General features: G+C 43.1%; 1 protein-coding gene across 1 annotated transcript in view; it reads right to left on the bottom strand.

The window, feature by feature from the left end:
- Positions 1–22,023, bottom strand: part of LOC147729613 (germ cell-specific gene 1-like protein) — a 157,908-nt gene that overhangs the window by 99,058 nt on the left and 36,827 nt on the right. Inside the window, exon 3 of the mRNA XM_086958466.1 lies at positions 9,225–9,537. Within this exon, the coding sequence (XP_086814592.1) occupies positions 9,225–9,537 (313 nt within the window). The remainder of the gene's footprint in view (positions 1–9,224; positions 9,538–22,023) is intronic.

Here is a 22,023-nt window from a genome sequence, read left to right as displayed (position 1 = left end):
CCTCAACATTCGTCCTGTGACAAGCGCAGCAAACGAACATACAGGGGACATGTCATGAAGAGAAGATCAACATGTGGGGTAGAGCCTAAGTCCCTCTCCTGTTTAACAGGTAATCACATATAGTCTAGACTCCTCTGCTGTCCGTCCAGACCTAGAAATGAATCACCTGACCTTTGCCAACCTGGCACACAACGCCCGAGCCTCTCCACACCCACCCTGAGCATGTGAAAATAAGAATGGGTGTGGTGGCCAGCATGCAACAATGTGGTCGCTCTTTAAACTCCCCTTCAGGGAGAAGGAAGCTGCTTTGCAGTAGCTGCATGAAGCAGTAATGACAGCTCCAGCCACTGGGATCACATGCAAAAAAGGCATTGAATAGCCTTGCTGACCATTAAACATATGGTGCCCAGGCCACAGGAGTAAGCGCCAGAGGGCCTGTGAGCAGGCTGCATTCCTGTTATGGGCATCATCTTTTTATTCCTACTCACCCACCTGAAAAACAAGATCCCTCCATGGACCTGGAGTCAACAGTTTTTCAAATCTATATTGCCCTCCAAAAAAAGCATTCATTCTTAATTTACCTTAATAGGAAAACCCTCTTAAATGGCTTACTTCATGCTCATATTTGAGTCAAGAGGCTGACAGGCATCACACGGATGATATGAAGGAGTCATATGGATTTCACCTTTTATATAAGTGACTTGCTGCATGGGTTAAAATATTAACTGCTTAGGCAGATAGCATTAATTTAGCAGGTCACACAAATGAAGGCCATTGTATTCTGAAACACACACCTATTAACAAGCACTGGTAAAGCCAATAGAACTAGAAAATAGTCCCACTGCAAATATAACATTTCAGGGAATGAGAAGACCACCACAAACTTGGGCCACCGCACCGATACATCTTAATGGCTATAAAACTTATTTTACCCCTGCGGTGGGGGGAGTACACGGAAGACCCGAGGGAGGGTTGACTGTGTATATATCTAATCTGCTAGTTTACGATAAGATCTCCTTTTTCCCTGGATCCAGTTACTATCACAAAATAGTGATAGACACAAGGAAGGGTCCAAAGATGGTTCTTTTTAATTTCTACAATAACTGTTTAGGTAGCATGATTAAGGATGTACTTGTCACTATAACCACAGACATGCAGCATGAACTTGATATGAGTAAAGGGGGTGAAGTTATGGTATTATGGGGGGGTGATTTTAATTGTACTCTTTGTAAAAAGGGCCAGAAGGGTATTTGCGGTTTGATGTTGGAACAGGACATTAACCTGACGCACTTTGAACATACCCTATTAGGTGACTTATTAAATGAGATGATTTTTAATTTTGATTTTGATTTACAAATGAGCTAGCCCACCACACAATGTCATTTGTTCCAACTTTTGTTGGGCGGGGGGCTTCATCTATTATTGACTTTAGTTTGTGTACACATAGCTCTGCGGGTAGATTGATTAGCTCGAGTATTATGGACTTACCACTGAGTGACCACCTTCCACAGGTAATAAAAATGGAGAACCTATTTGCTGCACCCGATAATAGAGTATGTCCCAACCAAATGGTGCAGGATGTGAAGTTGGGTACCCAAAATGGTTATAACCTTAAATGGAGTAGAGTGGTCCCGGTTGATTTTTTGTCCATATTACTGAATAAGTGCATGAGTAGCTTTTTGATCTGTTTGGATGAATATGCCGAGAGTAGTGAAATATTAACCCATTTTAATATCATCTCTACCACAATTAAGGAGGCGTTGTGGGTTGCAAGGAAAAACTCCCAAAAGTCCAATAGGAAATGGTTCGACAAAAAGTGCACTAAAACCTTAACAAAGCTTAGATATGCGATTCACAAAAGACCACGGGATATAACCCTAATTAGAAATTTGAGGAGGGACTATAACATAGTATTGAAGGACAGGAAGGCCTCGATAAAAAGGGAGGCTTGGGACAATTTATGTGCGGCGTCACAATCAAAGGATCCGGCTGCTTTTTGGAAGGTTATTAACACCCCCCTCCTATACGAACAAAAGGCACGCATGGAAATCGGCGTTTCAGAAGATGAGTGGGTGGCTCACTTTTCCTCCCTTTATAGAGCTGCGGAACCAGTCCTTGATACAGGCCAGGACCCTACGCTGTTAAATCTAGATACATCTAAATTCTTGGTTGTAACCCTTCCTGAAGTCCTTGCGAGCTTGAAGGCGACTAAGGGGGGTAAGGCGGCTGGACCTGACGGTATACCAGCAGACCTCTATAAGGCTAACATCGAATTATGGGGGCCATTGCTAGTCCAGCTTTTTAATGTTGCTTTGGCAAATAGTCTAATTCCTACTTGGTTTACATCGGTCATAGTCCCAATCTTTAAGAAAGGGGACAGGCTAAATTGCACGTGCTATAGGCCAATTTCTTTATTGGACTCTTCTATAAAAATTTTGGGGAGAGTGGTTTTAGTTAAATTGCAAAGCTGGGCTGAAGACAACGGGGTGTTAAGCGATTTTCAATTTGGGTTCCAAAGGGGTTTAGGGACCATAGAGCAAGGATTGAATCTGTTTACCTTGCAGCAGAAGTATATAAAGGCTAAAAAACAACATCTATACCTCACTTTTGTTGACTTATCATCAGCTTTTGACTGTGTGTCACACAATAAATTGTGGGCAATTATGGCTGAACTGGGGGTAGACAATGCTATTATATGCTTTCTGAGAGATCTATATTCCGGGGCCACCGCAAGTGTCCGATATGGGAAAGATGGTGAATGCAGTAGACAATTCGGGATTGGTCGGGGTGTCCGCCAAGGGTGCGTTTTAGCTCCCTTTTTATTTTTGTTATATATAAATGGATTGGAAAAGCACCTCGTGCAGGAGGGTAGGGACATGCCTATGGTGGGTGGGAGGCCTGTCCCTGCCCTGATGTACGCTGACAATGCTGTTTTGATGGCACGCACCCCAATGGCTTTACAAACTTTGGTCACATCTTTTAACAGTTTCATGCTTGGCTTAGACTTGAAAATGAATTGCTCCAAAACTTTGTCTATGTATTGTGGGTCAAGAACAAGCAAGCATTTGAAGCCAATTTTTATAAATTCCAATCCCTTAGAAAGGACCCCCACCTTCCCATATTTGGGGATATTGTTTCACGAAAGTGGCTCATGGACTACTGCAATTCATGCTAGATCTCTGTTATTTTCAAAAACTATTATGGCCTTAAAATGTTTCATGAACAAATTAGGGAAAAAACCCATAAAGGAAATTTTAACTATTTACAATGCGACTTGTTTATCTGTAGCCACCTATGGATCAGGTTTGTGGGGTTACTCAAATATTAGTTCAATTCAAACTATGGAAAATAAGTTTTTACATTACACCTTGTCCGTGCCCGAAAGTACTGCGACTATGATATGCCACGCTGAACTGGGAGTACCTTATGTTACTGAAACGATTAAGGTTCAGCCAATCCTTCTTTGGCATAGGGTTTGGACAAACGATGAATGTGTGGTTAACCGGGCTATTTTAAAGGATATTTTAGCATTGGACAATATTAATGATTTTAAATGGATATGCTATGTCAGAAACTTTCTCGAAGAATTAAGCTGCCCCCAATACTTTGAGGATCCACTATCAATGGCACACATATCTAGAAGAGACCTGAAAAATGTGTGTATGTCCTATCTCAGGGATAAAAGACATATAGAGGAGGCGAGTAAAGAGACTGTTTCTGCTCATCAGGATATTATATGTGGAGAGAAATTACAGCCATATTTATCATTGTATATGTCCAACCATGAACGCTTCCTTTTAACCCGGTTTAGACTTAACATTGTTTTTAGGACATTATCTTTTCCCGTGATGAATTGTTGGTCGAAAGATCTATGTTTTTGCTCATGTGATGATGTGTCCCCACAATCTGATATACATATACTATTTTTTTGTAAATTTTATACTTTTTTCCAAAGGAAACTTATCATCCCTATTCTTAAAGATTTAAATGTATACAGATGTCGCTTAGCGTTTTTAGAGTGTCAGAAAATGGAAACTGTTTTTATGGTAGCCTCACTTGCCGAATTTTTAAAATCAGTTTTTAAGTGTCGTAAATCAATTCAAATGAACTAATTTTCTATGTTGCACATATGTACTTAATTTTGGTATTTTTCCTTTGTGATTTTAACCCTTTCGATGCTGATGACGAGCTCAGCTCGTCATGATGCACGGTTGAGCTGTGCTGATGACGAGCTGAGCTCGTCATAAAACGATGATAATGACAAAAAGTCAGCATAGGAGGGGAAAACACCTAGCAGCCAAGGTGTTAAATAATGTTTACTTGACCCCTTGTAAATTGTACCTTTCATGCTACTTTTATGGTTATTCTTCTTTTTTAACCGAATAAAGTATTTTGAATTTGAATTTGAATTTGAGAAGACCACCTAAAAAAATTATGAAGAAGATTCCTCTTCTTCTCCCCCACTCCCATGGAGAGGTTTTAGGATTGAAGAAATAGAGGACAAACACATATGCAGACAACTGGTAAGTTATTAAGGAAAAATAAAAATGGAACATACCTCAGATATCCAGGCCTAATACCATGCAGCACAACTGACAGTGATCAACCCATGGTCTCACCAACCTATGACAGAAGCAACTTATCATATGGACAGCTTGTTCCTACAACCAAAGGGGATATCTGCACGCTCTTCATATCCCACCAATAAACACCTCCCTGACAGGACCGAATGCACTGACGGTCCATATTTGGCACTGTACACTCAACAAGTTGGAATGGAAAAACAAGATCACCTTGGAAACACCCATGTAGGATTCTGACCTCCTAGGTAACATAGGTAAAAGGCAGGGATTTCATAAATGGGACCTATTGGGCCTCTTGACAGTGGGAGACATTAATTCGGCAAGGGGAATACCTTTTGCAGACCTACAGAAATCATACAACCTAGCCTCCACTGAGGCGTTTTGTTACCTAGAAATTCAGCACACCCTGCCAGCGGTAATACCGATGGGTGAAACCCTGCCAGAGTCCTCGCTCCTTGAGAGTAGACTAGTGGAGGAACATATCACACAAAAGGCAATCTCACTGGGAGAAAGATGACTGGTTTCAGGCACACGCTTCCCCATGGCAGATTGATAATAGGCCCCGCTTTCGCCTGATACAACTCAAAATACTTCACAGAGCTTATATCTCATGCACCACATTAGTAAAGATGGGTAGGTGACCCGACGCACTCTGTCATAGAGGTTGCGGACAAGAGGTACAGTCTTTCATATACTATGGGCCTGCCCCAAAATGCAATCCTAATCCTACTCACAATAACACAGTGTTTGTGCGAGGTATATGGGGTTGATCTCCAAGTATCAGCAAAGTCGTGCCTGCTTAATTTGTGGGAGGTGACGGACCTGGGGAGGGGGGCACAGATCGGGGTAACTCTAGTGCTGATGATTGCAAAAAGAAACATTGCGCGTAATTGTGGATCTGATACGACACGGTCCCTAAACAATTGGTAGAAAGGGATGGACAGGTGTATGGTGGCTGAAAAGACTATCTACCAAAACAGAGGTAGCCCCCAGAAAAGGGGTAGGGTGTGGAATAAATGGAATGAATACAGAGGCCACCCATGCTCTGCCCCCAGAGTCCAGGTGGGGCGAGCCTGAGTCGGACGACGTTAATGGATAAAGAGGGGTAGTGATGATAAAGTCATAATGCATGGTGGCTAACGGGCAGGATCATAACTAGCGATGGCATAACCCTCATGTCTGATTGTACAACTGTCAGGTGGTGAAATGTAATCCATCAATTCTTTATTTGAATAAAAAATATTGTTTAAAAAAAAATTGAACTTATCTCCAGGACAGGCACTGCTTTCTCATCAGCCTTGCCATGTTTCCCGGGTCCATACATAATGTGCTGCACCAGTCCAGGATTTTTCTTTGAATTCTGGGACTTATAGTCTTGTTTATTTCATTAAAATCAGGACTACTCGGCCCAGAATGAAACGGATAAAGTCTGGACTGGGGCAGTACATCGAGCATGAACCTGGGAAGCTTTGTAGCTATGCCTCGAGCGCGTTTCTATGAAACACAAGGTGTGCCCTAGCTCCGCACTCTCCCTGGAGCCTCCATTTGCAGCCGAAAATAAATCATGGGCCAAAGGGTCTACCCATATGGCCCTGGCATGTGAACAGGATATCACGAACACAGGTTTTGGTAGAAAGTAACAAACTTTTTTCAAAACCGCGTGAAAGAAGAATAAAAGGAAAGAGCTCAGCAAGTGCACAAATTCACTGCAGCCTGCTCCCTTAACCACCACCACTGAAGTTGACCACAAACCTCTGGAGAATAATGAAAGTCTCCTGAGGCTTCTGGAAAAGTAAACAAATGGCAGAGTCCGGCCTGTAGGCACACCACACTCTCCTAAACACATGGCTGCATTGGTTACCAAACATCCACATCTCCACAAGGACTCACCCACACTGACATTTGCAAAATACAACAAACATAACAAGCATTGGTAAATGCAATAGGTTTCACCTATGTTAATAAAAATAAGCCGTTTTTTGTTGTAAGTTGCAGCTTGGTGGATAGTTGTGCAATATAAGTTACAGAAACTCCGTACAAATGTTATGACTTCTTTTTTAAGAAAGGAAATATATTGTGCTGTTACTGGTGGTATTATAAGGTGGGGAGATTAGTTAAATGGGGCAGTATTCTGTATGGTTGTAGAGCGGTGGCAACACCTATAATTGCTTCTGGTGCCATAAGACTCCAAGCTTCAGCCCTAAGGTCACCTTCTAGCCATCAAAAGACCTCCCTGATTGTGGGCATTAATTGCAGACATTTGCATCCAAGCAGGGGGCTCCAGTGTGTGGTAAGTGTGGGCAGTAAAAGAAGGCTGCGCTCTGCTGTGATGTGATGTTATTTTCAGTGCTTGGAGACCATAAGGATGTGGTTAAAGCGCTATATAAAACAGTGTTATTGGGGGGTTGTCCTGGGACGGTGAGCTGCTGTTCCGAGGTGCAGTTGCTGCCTCTTCCATGAGCTTTCCAGCTCTGGGCACAGAGTGGGGGACTTCTGTAGAGAAGGCGAGCTTCCCTCTGAGGCCAGGAGCAGCTCTGAAGGAGAGGCAGAGGGTTGTGAGGTGGAGTTGGTGTGAGTTAAGTAAGGGGAATGAGTGTTGCGTGAGACAGGATAAAGTCCACCGGTGGGGACGCAGGCAGTGCTAAGGAGAACGGTGAGACAATGAGGTGCAGGAGTATGGGTGACAAATTACTTACTCCTAGTCTTACCCTATAAAGCAATTCATTTAATAGGCGCATTGTATGGAGGTAGTTTCAAAGGGTGCTTTTACTTTGTGTGCTAAGGAGCTTGGTTTGCTGGAAAACCTTTGCTTAATGATGTTCACTTTGTGTAGAATTAGCGCAGTGAAGCGCTCCGAGCCCCTGCAAAAGATTTTGTCATGGACACACTGGTGACAAAACTTTAAAGCAAGGGTGCAGCACTTGTTTTTTTTTTTACTTTGTTTTCCATATCGTTGCTTGAGACGCTTAATAGAAGTTCTACCAAAGCGGATGAACACAGTACTTTGCGGATGGGAAACTGATAAGAGAAACACACACACGGAAGAACAGGACATAGAATACCAAGAACCAATAGAAACTAAGAAAAGTAAAATGACAAGCACAAGGACCAATAAGTAGTGAAGGAGAAGTGAAGGCGGGAATGGGATGTAACCCACTTTTTTTAAGATATAGTTAATACAATAGATGTTGTGCAGGCGAAACCTAAACAGCAGGTCTGTGCAGTCTGGAGGGATGCCATGGCCTGCATATGTTGGTGGCAATAAGTGCTTAATGCTGCCACTCTTTGCCCGTCTGTGTGACCTTTCTCTAAGCTTAACACAAAAGAAAGCGAAGCCCTGGCATGAGGCTCAGAAGTCATTGATGAGAACGTCCTCCACCAGCCACAAAATGAAAACCACACCATTAAATAATTAACTCAAAAGACTCTGGAGATCCTGGCTTCCAGTGAGCCCACTGCATGTGCTTGCTGTGTGTGCTGTGTGCTACAGCTTGTAGTGTGATAATAATGTGTGCAATGTTCTGACATGATGTGTGCTTGAGCTGCTCACAGCATGTGAACTGTGCTTGCGGTGTGTGATGTCTGCTCCAGTGTGCAGTGTGCTTAGTGTATGCAATGTTCTCAAATACTGAGTGGCAAAAGAATCAAGATGGACGGAGATATGGGAGTGACTGAAAACACAAGTACTCATGCGAAGTGCTTGAAAAGAAAAAGAAAGAAGCTCCTAAAACGGGAGCAGTGGAAGGACACAAGTACTTAGTCCATGCTCCAAATGAGGTGCAAACTTCAGAGACAATATGACGCATGAATGCCTGCCAAATAGAAAAGAAGCAAATGTGAGCCGCGCTTATGCTAACCAATGGTATGCCAGTGGGAGGGTTGCAGCCCACTAATTGTAATCAAAATGTCTTGAAGAGACAGCGCATCCGCTGTCTTTGCGAGACCTAGAAATGGATTCCAACTTTTAAAAGCTGCCATCTGGTGAGGAGCCGTCTTTAACAAAATGCGGGGATTGGTACACATTGCACAAGAGGAATATTGTGTGGCCAGTAGTAGAAATGGTGTAAATTTGCACTGAATATATAGGGGTTAAATGAGTTATGGGCTCTCTCAGTAAGATACAGACCTCAAAACTCACTGTTCTGGGGAAAAGAAGTTTCTGAGGCATAGGAGCACATATATCAATACTTTCCGCAAGTTCAAAGCTGTACAAAGTGTTGAAAAAGTATTTACTTTCCAGCGCAAAAGGTTTCTTTCACCGGAGGCAGGCTGTTTGCACCAGAGCAAGGGATGACAGGTCTTTTGTATTAGTAAATATGGCTCTGAACTGCTCTATCAACCTTGTGCAATGCAGAGCAGCTACACTGGTTGCTGTGCTATGTTACATTCAATATCAGTTAATCTGCCCCATAGTGTCCTTCACCGAGTTCTAAATTGCCCCATAGTGCAATAGAGAAGCAGTGTCTTAGAAGGTTTACTGAAGCATCCACCACGCAAACGACCTGGGGTTGAAAAACATTAGCAGTAGGTCCTCCTGAAGGACCATAATAAACAACTGACATTATCCAAAGATGCTTTCCTCCTCTCCTTCCCAAGTAAATAACAGAATAACATTCCTCCTTGTCAAGGTGCCACCATTACCTGCACCAAGAATGTTCTCCTCACAGGAAAACCATATTCCAGTATGGAAGTATCGGAATGCGAAGCGGTCGTCTCCAGTTTCCCAGCTGTAATGCACCACCTCGTGCCCCGACGCGTTGGTGCTTTCGACTGTAACTGGGACCACAATGCACTTGGTGGTCTTGCCTTTCCCACACAAGGGCTTGGGGACTTTCTGTGTTCCTTCACACCAGTAGCTGCTGAGGAGGGCTATGGCAGACAGGGTCAAGGACAGGAGATTCAGCACCACCGCCAACACCGCGCGGCGCCAGTGCAAGATCTCATTGAACTCCATCTGCAAAAACAACCAGAAGAACATTAGTCACTGTGCTCCAGAACTCACTCAAGTTAGTGTCTCCAGACTAGACTCATTTTTTTTATTATCAATTTCAATGAAGTGATCCATATAGAAATAAACAACATTTGACCCCAAGAAGCCTCAACACACCCCCTACACAATTAATCAGTATCACATAAAAATAACTTCAAATTGTCAATAGATGAGCAGATACAGAAGAAGGGGATAAAAAAAAAAACAAGCACAGTATCCATAAATAGAGTACTATCACATTACTAAAGTGCAAGGTGCAAATCTTGTATACCTCTGAATATAATCTTGTGTACCACCCTCTATCATACTCGGGTGATCTCATCACCTCGAAACCATCCAGGCCAGGAGTGGCGCTCACCTCCGAGGTCCCTGTTTTTACCCTGGGCCCCTTTCCTCAAATAATTGCTTTTTCCAAAATACATACTGCAAGCACCCGGGTTAGCCACTGCTGGAAAACAGGTGGGTTAATGTCCAGCCAAGCCGATAGAAGACATAGTTGAAAAATATGCATGGATATAAATAAAAGCTCTCTACCTCTATCACACCTCTCACCCTCTAGTACTCCCAGTAGTATCACTGCAGGCATCAGGGAAACCCTCAAATGTAATTTCTCATTAAAAGATTAGGGGCCAGATGTAGGTAATTCTATTTACCGATTCTAAAATACCGATTTTACCCATTCGGTATTTCAGAATCGGTAAATGGTATGTTGATAAAAATTCGGTAAATTTTACCAAATCGGTAATACTCGGTATTACCGATTCGGTATTTACCGATTCGGTAATTCCCATTCATTCCTATGGGCCTGGTGGCCCATAGGAATGAATGGGAAGCCATTCACTATTACCGATTTGGTAAATACCGAATCGGTAATAGGGGGAACATTTTCAAGGGTGGCAGGGTGTTACATTGACACCCTGTTGCACCCCTGAATAGTGCATGGGTGCACATGTGGCAGGCATGTATGCCTGCCACATGTGCACCCATAGCAAACAAACATGCCCTAAGGGCATGTATGTCTGCCACATGGCACTTTTAAAAAAGCAAATAATTGCTTTTTTAAAGGTATTCGGTATTTACCACCAACTTGTAGTTGGTTGTAAATAACTAATCCTTAAATGAAAAATGCCCTCACTTGAGTGCTCCCTACATTAAGGATTCGGTAATTTACCGAATCAGTATTTTAAGAATTCGGTAATTTACAGATTCCTTAAATTACCGTTCGGTAAATTACCGAATCCATAAACCTGCCTCCTACATCTACAACCCTAAATACCGGTTGGTAACAGCCAAAATGCGGTCATTTCGACCGTTACCGACCGGTATTGGGCTACCTACATCTGGCCCTAGGTGATTTCTGCCTTAATCGTTGTTAATGCGTGGCAGGGGGCAAAAATATGAATACTATCGGCTCCCCTGAGTTGACATCTGGGGCAACGCAATCCCTTACTCTCCCCCATTTGATAATTCTACTGGGAGTGTAATAAAGGTTAAAACACATTTTATAATACTGTTTTGAGGATAGTAAGACAGTTTGAGCCAATGAAAAGGATTCTAGAAAGCTACTTTCAGAAATATCCAATTTCTCCTACCATCTCTAAGAGTATTTGACAAGATCGTCTTTCATCATTTTATTGAGGAGGGTGTAAATAACTCCAGTAGGGGGTATACGAGTATCTACCAAGAAGTCCACCAAGTCACACCTTTGGAACCCTACCGCCCTCCTCCCTTATGGGTTAGGAAGACCCTTACCTGGAGGTACTTAAAGAAGTCTTTCTGACTAATATCAAAATCATTGTTAATCTCTTGAACAGACTTCACCACATTAGGGGAAAAAGAGACCTACCCTGTTTAAGCCTACTTTAACCCAACGTTGAATATATTGGTCTGCAAAACTCCCTGGTAGATTCCAATTGTTACCTATTGGAGTGTGAACATTTAGTCTACCTATGCCCAATAACTTACGGACAGCTGACCATACTTTAAAGGGATTCAGTAAGGTCTTAAAACGCACTCTCTTAAAAATAATGAAATTCAATTTGTCTCCATAGGGTTCCCCAAGTCTCCTCACCTACCAGTAACTCAGAGGGGGAGGGGGGATAATCAGACCTAGCTTGGAGGAGGGTTTTTCTAGCGGTAAAACCAAACAGTTTCGAAGAAGGGTGACCCAATAATATAGTTTTAGGTTTCATAATCCCCAACCCCCTCTATCCCTAGGGAGAGTCAAATACTTTAGAGCCCTTCTAGGCTGAGCATATGCCCAGACAAATCGAGACACCAGCTTATCCAGCTTTTTAACCATAAATTTCCGATCTCTAAAGGGATAGCATGGAAAAAGTAAAGAATTTTAGGGGAAATGATCATTTTGATTATATTGCAGTTCCCTGCCAATGATAGATGTAAATTATTCAATCTACCCAGGTCCCTTTTCACAGTTTCAATAGAGGAGTCAAGGTTTTCTTGAACAATGTTTTCTAGTACCAAAATGATAATTATGCCTAGGTTTACTGCACTTGTAGCCACACGTGCATCTTTGAGAGACAATCCTTTGTTGACCACGATTACAGTTTTTTCTTTTTTTAACAGATAGCCGAAGATAAGCCCAAAACCGGTCACTTCATTCTCTATCTCGATCAGGGCTGTAGCCGGATCTGGTGTTATTAACGCTGTGTCATCTGCATAGGCAAGGGTTTTAGTATCCCATCCTCTGAGGGACATAGGTGGAATGCAGCCATTGTGCACGGGCCTACGGATATATGGATTTATATATAATGGGAACAAGAGTGCTGAGCAGGGACACCCGTGCCTGGCTCCCAGAGAAATCTCAAAAGACTCAGAGAGTTCCCCTGCCACAAACACCCTCGCTTCTGGGTTATGATATAATTCCTTAATAACTTGCAAAAATTCTGGCCCAATGTTTACCCTCTTCATCGCGGCCCACAGGTATTGCCAGGTGAATCTATCAAAGGCTTTCTCTGTATCCAGCAGATAAATCCAGCAGGATCAAAGCCATAGGGTCTTCCTCCAAGATGGAGATTACCTGTCTAATATGATCAGTGGTGCCTCTCCCAGGTATATAACTGTGCTGGTGTCCAGATACTACCCTGCTAATGATTGGAGATAAGCGAAAGGCCAGAACCTTCGAATATACTTTAGAGTCCCAGTTGATCAAAGTGATTGGTCTATAAGACCCAAGTTCCGCTGCAGGCTTATTTGTCTTGGGGAAGACAAAAAATCTTTGCATGCGACCAGGAGACAAATCTGCGCAAACAGGCTGGTGTGGAAATCTTTTAGCTCTGGTGCAAATACTCTATAGAATTCCACTGGATACCACTGATGGCAGCCGCTTTACCTCCAGCAAGATTGAAAACAGCTGCTAAAATTTCTTCCCAGGGGCCCCTTTTAAACTCTACTGTTCTTATTCACTAATTCTGGTAAGTGGGACCGAGTCCAAAAAACAATCTATAGCTACGGCTTCATCCTTAAAGGTTTCCAAATAAAAGGATTGATAGTATCTTTTGAATGTGGTCCTTATTTCTGTCAGAGCAGAGATCAAACCCAATGCAGGATCCCCTATTTCTTGGACTTCACTTTATCCACCCTTCTGCCTCACTCTTGTGGCTAAGTGATGTTCAATTTGCTCACTACATTCGTAGGATTTCTCCCACCACACCATGTACTTGCCTGCTACTTTTGTTGTAGTTAACTCATTGATCGCAGCTTTCGCTAAAGCTACCCCTAATTGTGCCTCTCGAATATTAATTTACTTTCTTCCTTAGCTAAAGTGATATAAAGATCCTGCATTCTTCACTTTTCTTTTTTCCTGTTACTTAGCATAAATTAGAGAGTCTCCTCCCAGATCTCTGCTTACAAAGTGTCCCAGACAATATCGACCAGAGCACTTCCCAGATTTTCCCTAAGGAATGTCGTTATCCATTCCCTCATGTGGGACAGATAATCATCATTAATTAATACCGCCCGCTCGGAGGTCCATTAAGTTCCCTTCCTGGTACAACCCCTATTGTTTAACACCAACACAAGGGGGTTATGGTCAAACATGTCCCAGGGCTGGAGCTTGATGTCACATTCCTGTACAACAGAATGAGAGACGAGGAAAAAATCTACTCGTGCATGTGTATGATGCAGCGAGGAGAAAAAGGTGTAACCCTAGTCTCCTTAACTGCCAAACATCTGTCAAACCATGATCTTTACAGAGCCCACTAAGGGAATAAAATACCTTCGGTTTCCTTCCACAGTACCTATAATGCACTTCAAAGGACCAGCTGGTTGGCAGATTAATATTCAGGTCCCCACAGAGAATTATAGGTAAGGGCCACTGTACTAATTCGTTGGAGAGCAAGTCAAATAGTCTAGGATCATCTGAGGTGAACCCATTTGCAGTGCACAGGGTGAATCTTCTTGTAGTAAAAAAAAATTCAGTGATAACTCACCTCCCGCGCCGGTCTGAGCGCACTAGTGTCAAAGGCCCTAATTCACTTCGGAATAAGATTGTGACCCTACAGGTACGTGTCCCTTGCAGAGTACCACTAACCCCTTTGTACCCCAGAGTGTCTAGCAATGACAGTTCAGACCCTTTGATATGCGTCTCCTGTAGACAGATAATATCAGCCTCCAGAGCTTGTAACTCAAAAGCTACTCTGGCTCTCTCCTTTTTATCATTGAGCCCACAAATATTCATAGTTGCAATTCTCAGTTTTCTCATCTCCCCCCTGCTTTTAAATTCATCTTAGAATCACCACTCATTCTCTCAAAATACCGGTCAACCAATGACTTCCACTGTCCCCTCTTCTTGGCAAATCTCTGCACGTTTTCAATTAACTGTGTAGTACCCACCCCTCCTGCGGCCTCCCAAAGTCCCCTGGGAACTCCTCAAACCTCCCCACCACAAATCCAACCTCCCCCTCCTGCAGATCAATAGGAGCAATCAGGCGACATGCCTGAGTGAAGACACCCATGAGAGCCAGCAGGCCCCATCAGTCAGCTGCCTAAATCCCCCGGAACAGGAGCCCAGTGTATATACAATGTGCCACAACCCTTAGGAGAGAGTTGCCCAGTTAATCAGCAAAATAGGTTAGTCCTCGACTTCACGCAGGAGTCACCCATTGAAGACATCTTACTATTTTTCACTCCAGGCGCAGGACCAAGCCCCTGCTAATCTCTTTAAGGTATTCCTGGGGCAAAATCTCAGAGGTAAAACTACGGGTGCGACCCTTATACACCACTTACAGCCAAGCAGGGTTTTGAAAGTATACCTCTGCGCCAATTTTCGGAAACGGGTTGAGAAGTTGTCATAGCCACCATCGCCTCTCTACAGTGGGTTGTGCAGAACAAAAAAAGTGACACCCTCATACTCACTTTTTGAATTGGTGCAGGCTAAATCGAATATTTCTTGATGGAGCTAAAAGTTCCCAAAGTACAGCAATATAACCCTGGGTCTCTCTGGTTCATAGGGGCGAGATTTCTTCAACATCAGTAGTAATTTATGCGCATGTTGGATTTCTACATCCCCGTTCCACTTGTTTTCTTTCAGGAAAGGTGCCTCTCAATAATTTAACTACATAAGATCTTGTATCGAGGCCCTCCACCCACTTGGGAATCCCCAAAAATCTCAAGTTATTCCATCGCTGACTGTTTTCTTGATCTTCCAGAAAACGTCCGCAATAGCAATCTCCTGAGAGGATTTCTGAGTTTTGAGTGCAATAACTTCAAACACGAGGGACTCTGTCCATTCCTCAATCATCGCTATTCTTTCTGCAATGTCCGAGCATGTTTTATGGATTTTCTTTATAGTTCCGTGCAATTTGTTTGTGGCTAGCTGTGCGCAGTGACTCGAGCTCTGTGTTTCTTCCTGCACTTGCTCTATAGCTCGGAGGATTACAGTGAGCGATGCTTCTACTGTGGAAGGCTCTGAAGACATACCCCCTGATGGTTCAATAGCATCTTTAGGTGTTTCTCCAAGTTCATCTGCCAAGAATACCAACTGGGTTGCAGAGTAATCCCACCGTAGGTTCTCTGCGGAGGCCCCCCTCCTACTACTATCGGAGTCATTAGCACAGTCACTCCTTTTTTTCCTTTTTTTCTTCTCACCCCTCCCTGTAAGTTTACGCTGTGTTAGACATGCAGTATTATCGGGAGAATCACTGGAAGAGGAATAGGAGGCCAAATCATCACAAGAGGAAGACGAGGAGTTCCCCAGATTAGAGAGATCTGAGTCATCGGTTAGGGTGAAACATTTCTCTCTAATTTCAGGGGATTTAGCCGTGACTATTGTTCATTCCCCACACTATTCCAGTTCAGAGCCTCTGTCACAGTGATTCCGGATGCCTGTGCTACCATATTGCCAGCAGCTGGAGCTCAACCCGCAGTCTGGGAATCTACCCAGAAGTGTGTCTCAGCTTGTCTCTGATTATTCAAAGTGAGATTACTGACCCTCATTGCCAAGTCTGTACTGTTAGGTAAGACTGAAGTCAGCATGCAGACTGATATCTGGCATAATGTGTTCTACCCAGGCTTTGGACTTATGCTGGATTTTCTGCTTTAGGGTCAGATTTCAGAAGATTGGGAAGCATCACTATTACGACCATTAGCTTTGCTCATGTGCGTATGGGGAGGCAATACAGAATTACCCCCATTCATAAGGGAATCCCCTGCATTATTACTAGATCCAGATTTAAGGTCCAGCCCTCCAGTAACCACTGCCAGGGGTTTATTACCAACTGAAAATAATGCGGGGATTAATGATTGGATCTTCAAGAAATCTCCAGGTAAGCCAGCCTTTCCTGATCGTTTACCTTCCTTTAGTCCACCATCCATTCCCCAAGGCATTAGCTTGCCCCTGCCAGAGCTTCCTTCTGGTTTCCTCTCCCCCTTGAGCTCCTTACTGGGATCATGGAGAATAGTGGAAGGGGCAGGGGGTCCTGCAGCGACCCACTAGTTGACAGATACCGTTTTCTCTCACCCGCAGCCGGGCATTCCAAAGATGACCCAAAGACGTAGCAGCTAGCAGTGAGTCCCAGAGGGCATGAATCCATCCATAATGCTGCATACACTAGAGCCTGAAGCAGCCAGCCCTGTCTGATATGCACATTTGCGCCAACCGCACCTAGCTAACAACAACCGTCGTCACAAAAACAGGACCACATACTCCCATGTGGGGCTCATCCTAAATTAGGAGACTCGGGACGGAGGAGCGACATGAAGACTAGCGTCCTACACGGGTGCCATCTTGCTCCCTGAAGCAGCACTCACTTCTAGAATGTCTGTGATGGATTGAAAAATCCTCACTCCTGAGTCTGCAAATGGTAGAAAGATGTGGCATGGTAGGAAGATGGTCTACACCTCACCCCTGGGCCTACTCATGAATTCCATATTTTGCTCTGGTTTCAGTATGGAATCCATCAGCATGCCTGGGTTGACAATACATCAGAAATGACTATCACATTTAGCGGGGGTTATTGCTGTTGCAACCATCAGACACAACCACCAAAGATTGAGATGCTGATGTGCACTTCATTCCTGAATGTTGTGTTCCATTGCTTGCTTGTGTGAGAAGTCACACACAGATGATTCCACACCATCACAAACACCATATTTCAGACCAATTTACCTTCTAGAAACATGCTATTTAAAATGTTAATTCAATTAAAGTCAGCAAGAACTACAAATTCCAAGAATGCATTAGGTTGTTTAATGATCATCTGGTTACCTGGTAAAGTTATAAGCAGAAGATAGTCAATTTTCTAAAGCCTGAAATTGACTGTCTGGTATTTTACTACCGATACAATAAACTGCATATTATGGCTTTAAAATATCTTATGTGTAGCAGGGAAGTGGGCCAGGACCTGTGTTGCTTTTGCATCTTGAATTAGCGCTAGACCAAACTATTTCTTTTATTTGATCTGGTACTTTATTTATACCTTTTTCTTCAACTTTTTTTAAAAAAGAGAATGCTTGTGTACATATGATTAATAAAGCATTGAAAATTAAATAAACATTCATGTGAAAAAAATCATAATTCATATGTAGATATTATTTCATGAACTTTCAGCAAATGTTGTATGTATCAGCATTTCAATTAGGGAAACATGAAAAAATTAGCAAACACGGGGAAAACGTTAGTGTCAAATACATGGGATTTTTCCTCTATATCCTGACAACAAATACATTCATAATTCCTCCATGTTCATATCACGAATCATAATAAAGCCAACGCGTTGAATATCAGAACTCTGGTATTAAATAGGCGGACTCTCATCGGGGCTCTTGATTTTTGACAGCAATGTAGATTTCTGAAATTGGGATGAATAAAAACATGTTTAAAAAAAGCCCAAACCAAATCCCTGGAGCTCCCTTTTTACATTCTTAAATGTTTCCTTTCCCTTTAAGTATGTACACCAATTAGTATACCTGGGCACTAGTAAATACAAGGTTGCACCATGCAGATTTAAAAGCCTACCTTTTCTTTCAGCCAGGGGTGCTTAACTAAGGGCTTCTCTGCCTTTATATTATTTCGTAAGCCGGCTCTGTGTGAGGAGTGACAGACCAACAAACAACACAGGCCCTGGCCCACTTCCCTGCTACACATTTATAAACGGCCCAGCCAGAACCTGGCCCACTGGGCCTAACTCCCCTAGTTACAGATTTAAATGTCTTAAGCATATGCAGAAATTTGAAATGCGCCTCCAGGACTACCCTGATATTTTTCCTCTTCTGATCTATAATTTCAGATGTAGATATGTAAGAATCCCCCAATAAACCTGCTGGTAATTTAGACCATGGGCACTGGGAAACTGTTGATTGGCTGATTAAGCTTGTAATATCTAAATTTTAAATAAGGCTTAAGAATAATGGCAGAAGAAAATGAGCTAGTGGCATAAAGGTCCAATGTATGATCTGTGCTGAACACATAAAAGGCCTCAGGCCTACCCTGGCATTCTACCCGGTTGGCACCTAGCTGCAGCTAGCAAGTCAAGGGTAAACCTTTTTTACATGCAACAGTATGTATAGGCATTTATATAGCGCACTACTTACCCTTAGGGTCCCAAGGCGCTTCGACCGCTGCGAAACCCTTCCTGGCTTCCCTGAGAGATGGTCCCTTAATGGGCATCTCCAGGGTGAGACCAGGCATCCCCGGCGGTCTGGTGGGGCCGTTAGTGAAGATGAGGCAAGCTGATGCCCAGAGTTGCCGAGTGTGATCGCTGATCAGAGTGGGCACCGAGGCGAGAGAATTATCGAGTCCGCTGACCCTGGTCCAGAAACCTGCCGCGCCGGGAATCAAACCCTGGTCCCAGGCCGTCCTCTGCTCTTGGGTCTGCCGCCTCTAACCAGTGAGCCACACTACTTCACTAGTCTAGTTGTCATCTTAGTTAAGCCACAGGTAAAATACTTGAGATTTATTGTGACATGTAGGCAGAAATTCATGGATATCGTTAATTTATGGCACATTGCTGCCTTCCTTAGTGAGTGCAACTGAAGTTTTTATGTCTGCTTGGGGCTTTCTCCCTCCCTCCTGCATGGCCATAACCAGACTTTCTTAGTGAAGAGCTGACTTAGGCTAAAAGTCAACAACTCTCTCGAGGCCACTGATTGGCTAGAGTGCCCATCTGGGGCAGCTGACTAGCTGGAGCTTCTCTGAGAGAAGAAAAGGGTGAGGTGTTATCTGAGAAATGAAAAATGACAGGAGTGAAGAAAAGACACACCCTTCAAACGACTCCACCAGGCACTAGCAGGACCTGCAGAGATAAATATACCAAAAGAGTGGTATGGTGTGCAGCAACTGAGCAAAGAGGAAGAGACAATATAGAAATTTAGAATCATGTAGAATGTGTCACTGTAAGAGATTGGATTATTATTTGGGCTAGGCAGTCAACCACCTCAATGAATAATAACACTAACTTGGGAGGGCGAACCCCAAAGTTACTAATTTAGCCTGATATCATCTGCCAGGTAGCTATGGCAATCCCAAACCAAATTTGAAAAATTGAGTACAATTCAAGAAACAAAATGACACCAAAAATACAAAACTCAAATAAGAGCAACCAGAGATATGAATCTTTAAAGTTCAAAGTAAGAGTAGTGCCAAAAAGCAATAAGTGCCAATGATAGTCTACGAAATTGGTAGACAAAGGAAATCCAAGACTGCACAGTCCTTCTGCCCTTTCAATGAGCTTGTGTGCAATTCAGTGGTGTGTTTAGAGAAATGAGCAGTCCCCTCCTTCTCAGCTACCAGAAACTGCTTCTTGGATCAGCTCTTACCCCCTCACCCAATGGGCTGGTGTCCAATTGGCTACCTTGGGCCCAAAGATCAAAGGCTGTCCTTTCCTTTAGGTCTCCCCTTACACTAAACTGTGAATGGACAGGCTTCATATCCGTCCTTTTCAGGTTAATAAAGTTTGTGGAACCTTCACAGCTGCCTTTTACTGTGTTGATATATATAACACTCTCCACCCCAGGCTCTCCTGTCACCAGGCCTAAGCCATTGTTTCGCTCTGAGAACAGTTCTCACAACTCATAAAGGCCAAGTATAGGCTATACAGTTGGTTGTACTCAAGGAAAGTGGAACTTTAAAAACGTTATTTTTCCTACATATTTATTAAAAATCTAACTTCACCAAAGAATTGGGTTTTGAACCTGTCAAAAAGGGTTATTTTGACAGGGTTCACTGCGGGTTTTTAGGCTGCTGCTGTCAGCCTACACATGGTAGGCCTGTACCCTGTTTTACAGACCAACCTGGTGGGTGGCAATATAGGTGCTCAAGTCCACAAGTGGCATTTAACTTCCTGGCCTTTGGCACAATTTCTACACCGTATTCTAGAAACTATTAGGCAAGTTAAATATGTCAATCAGGGCTAAGCTAATTTAATGAAGCTTAAAGGGAGAACACAGGCCCTTTACTCCTGTCTAGCATAAGTAAAGTGCAGAGTTCTAATACCAGTCACTGTCTGACCTGATTGTGGGAAAGCCTGCTTACAATAGGGAAAATGTGAATTATGTCATATAATGACCCTAAGGTGGTTTATGCAAAATCTTCTTTCCCAGTGATATATTTCTGTATTTCAAATTGGGAGAAACCGCTGAATTATGGCCACTTCGGATCACCAGGCTTACTGTAGCGATATTGTAGAGAAGAGACTAACAAAGGTAGACCTTGTTTTAAAACTAATATATTTGAAGATTAGTATAGTTAGGGTAAAACCTGGTGGTACACACGAGCAGTAGGACCTACTGCTAAATCTGATGCATCTCTGTGTGGGACTGCTACAACTATTTGTAGCGGCTTCGTGTGATACTTTTAGCAGCAGAGTTACCGTTTTTTTGTTCAAGAATTTTGACATTATTTTATATGTCAGCCATAAATTTGAATTCATATGTTTAAAATACTCTGGAGAAATATGAGTGCAGGCCACATTATCAAAATAATGTTACCTTTATTAGTTGGCCTGTCATCCTTCACTCTTCTCCCAGCTGTCAAACTATGATCCGTTGCTGAAGATAATAGCTCAATAAGTTAAAATCTTAATTGGTCGTACACTCAAATCCGGGCTACACTCAATCACCTTCTGTTCTCCAGATGGTCGGTAAGTTGGGAAACCATAACCTCTATTATCTTCAGCAGATAAAGTGATATATAAAAGACAAATTATAATTATAGGCAGATTGTTAAAAGCTGCTACCAATAGCAACGGTGGGTGAAGAAGGGAGGCTGAGAGCATGGGTGCGTATGGTGTAAGCGTCCCAGGACAGGTGTCAGCGCTGAAGGGTATGTGTAGAAGACCATTGGCACACGTCCTTTCAGAGCAAGGAGGCACAAGATCATGATAAATGTCACCTGGGGCCTACGGTGTTTTGGGGGGATCTCCTCTCAAAGAGTGAAGAGAAGAGCTCTCCCAGAGGGTTGTATGACATTACAACGCATGCTAATACATCGCATGCCATTACATCGTGGTTTTTACAACGCAAGTCGTTACAACGACTTGCGTTGGAGGGTGCTGGACTTAGGAGTAGTATATTTACTATTCAAACTCCAGTCTACATACAGTAGGGAAGGTGTTGGATAGTAAATTATATTATTCCTTGTCCTAGAGCGCCATCCAGCACAAGTCATTGTAACAACTTGCGTTCTAAAAACCGCGATGTAATGGCATCGCGATGTAACGACCGTGTTGTAAACGACGTTTCCCCTCCCAGAGTAGGGTTGCCCTATTGAATTAAGGCAGTGGTAAATACTTTATTCAGTTTGGCCATAGACACAGACAAAAGACAACGCAGATTTCTTACAGAGGCAATGCATATATTTCTGCAGGACAGGATTTCTTTAAGAGGCTGGGCATCCATTTCTGAATACAAGGAGACTCGCCATAAAGAAGCCCTGGCAAGTCAAAATGTCAGTGTTGCGCCCACTAACACAGGCATTCACAAATGCTGTTTACA

The sequence above is a fragment of the Lissotriton vulgaris genome, chromosome 2_1 (genome assembly GCF_964263255.1).
Source record: "Lissotriton vulgaris chromosome 2_1, aLisVul1.2, whole genome shotgun sequence".
NCBI classification, from domain to species: domain Eukaryota; kingdom Metazoa; phylum Chordata; class Amphibia; order Caudata; family Salamandridae; genus Lissotriton; species Lissotriton vulgaris.
This window is presented reverse-complemented; position numbering and strand designations above follow the sequence as displayed.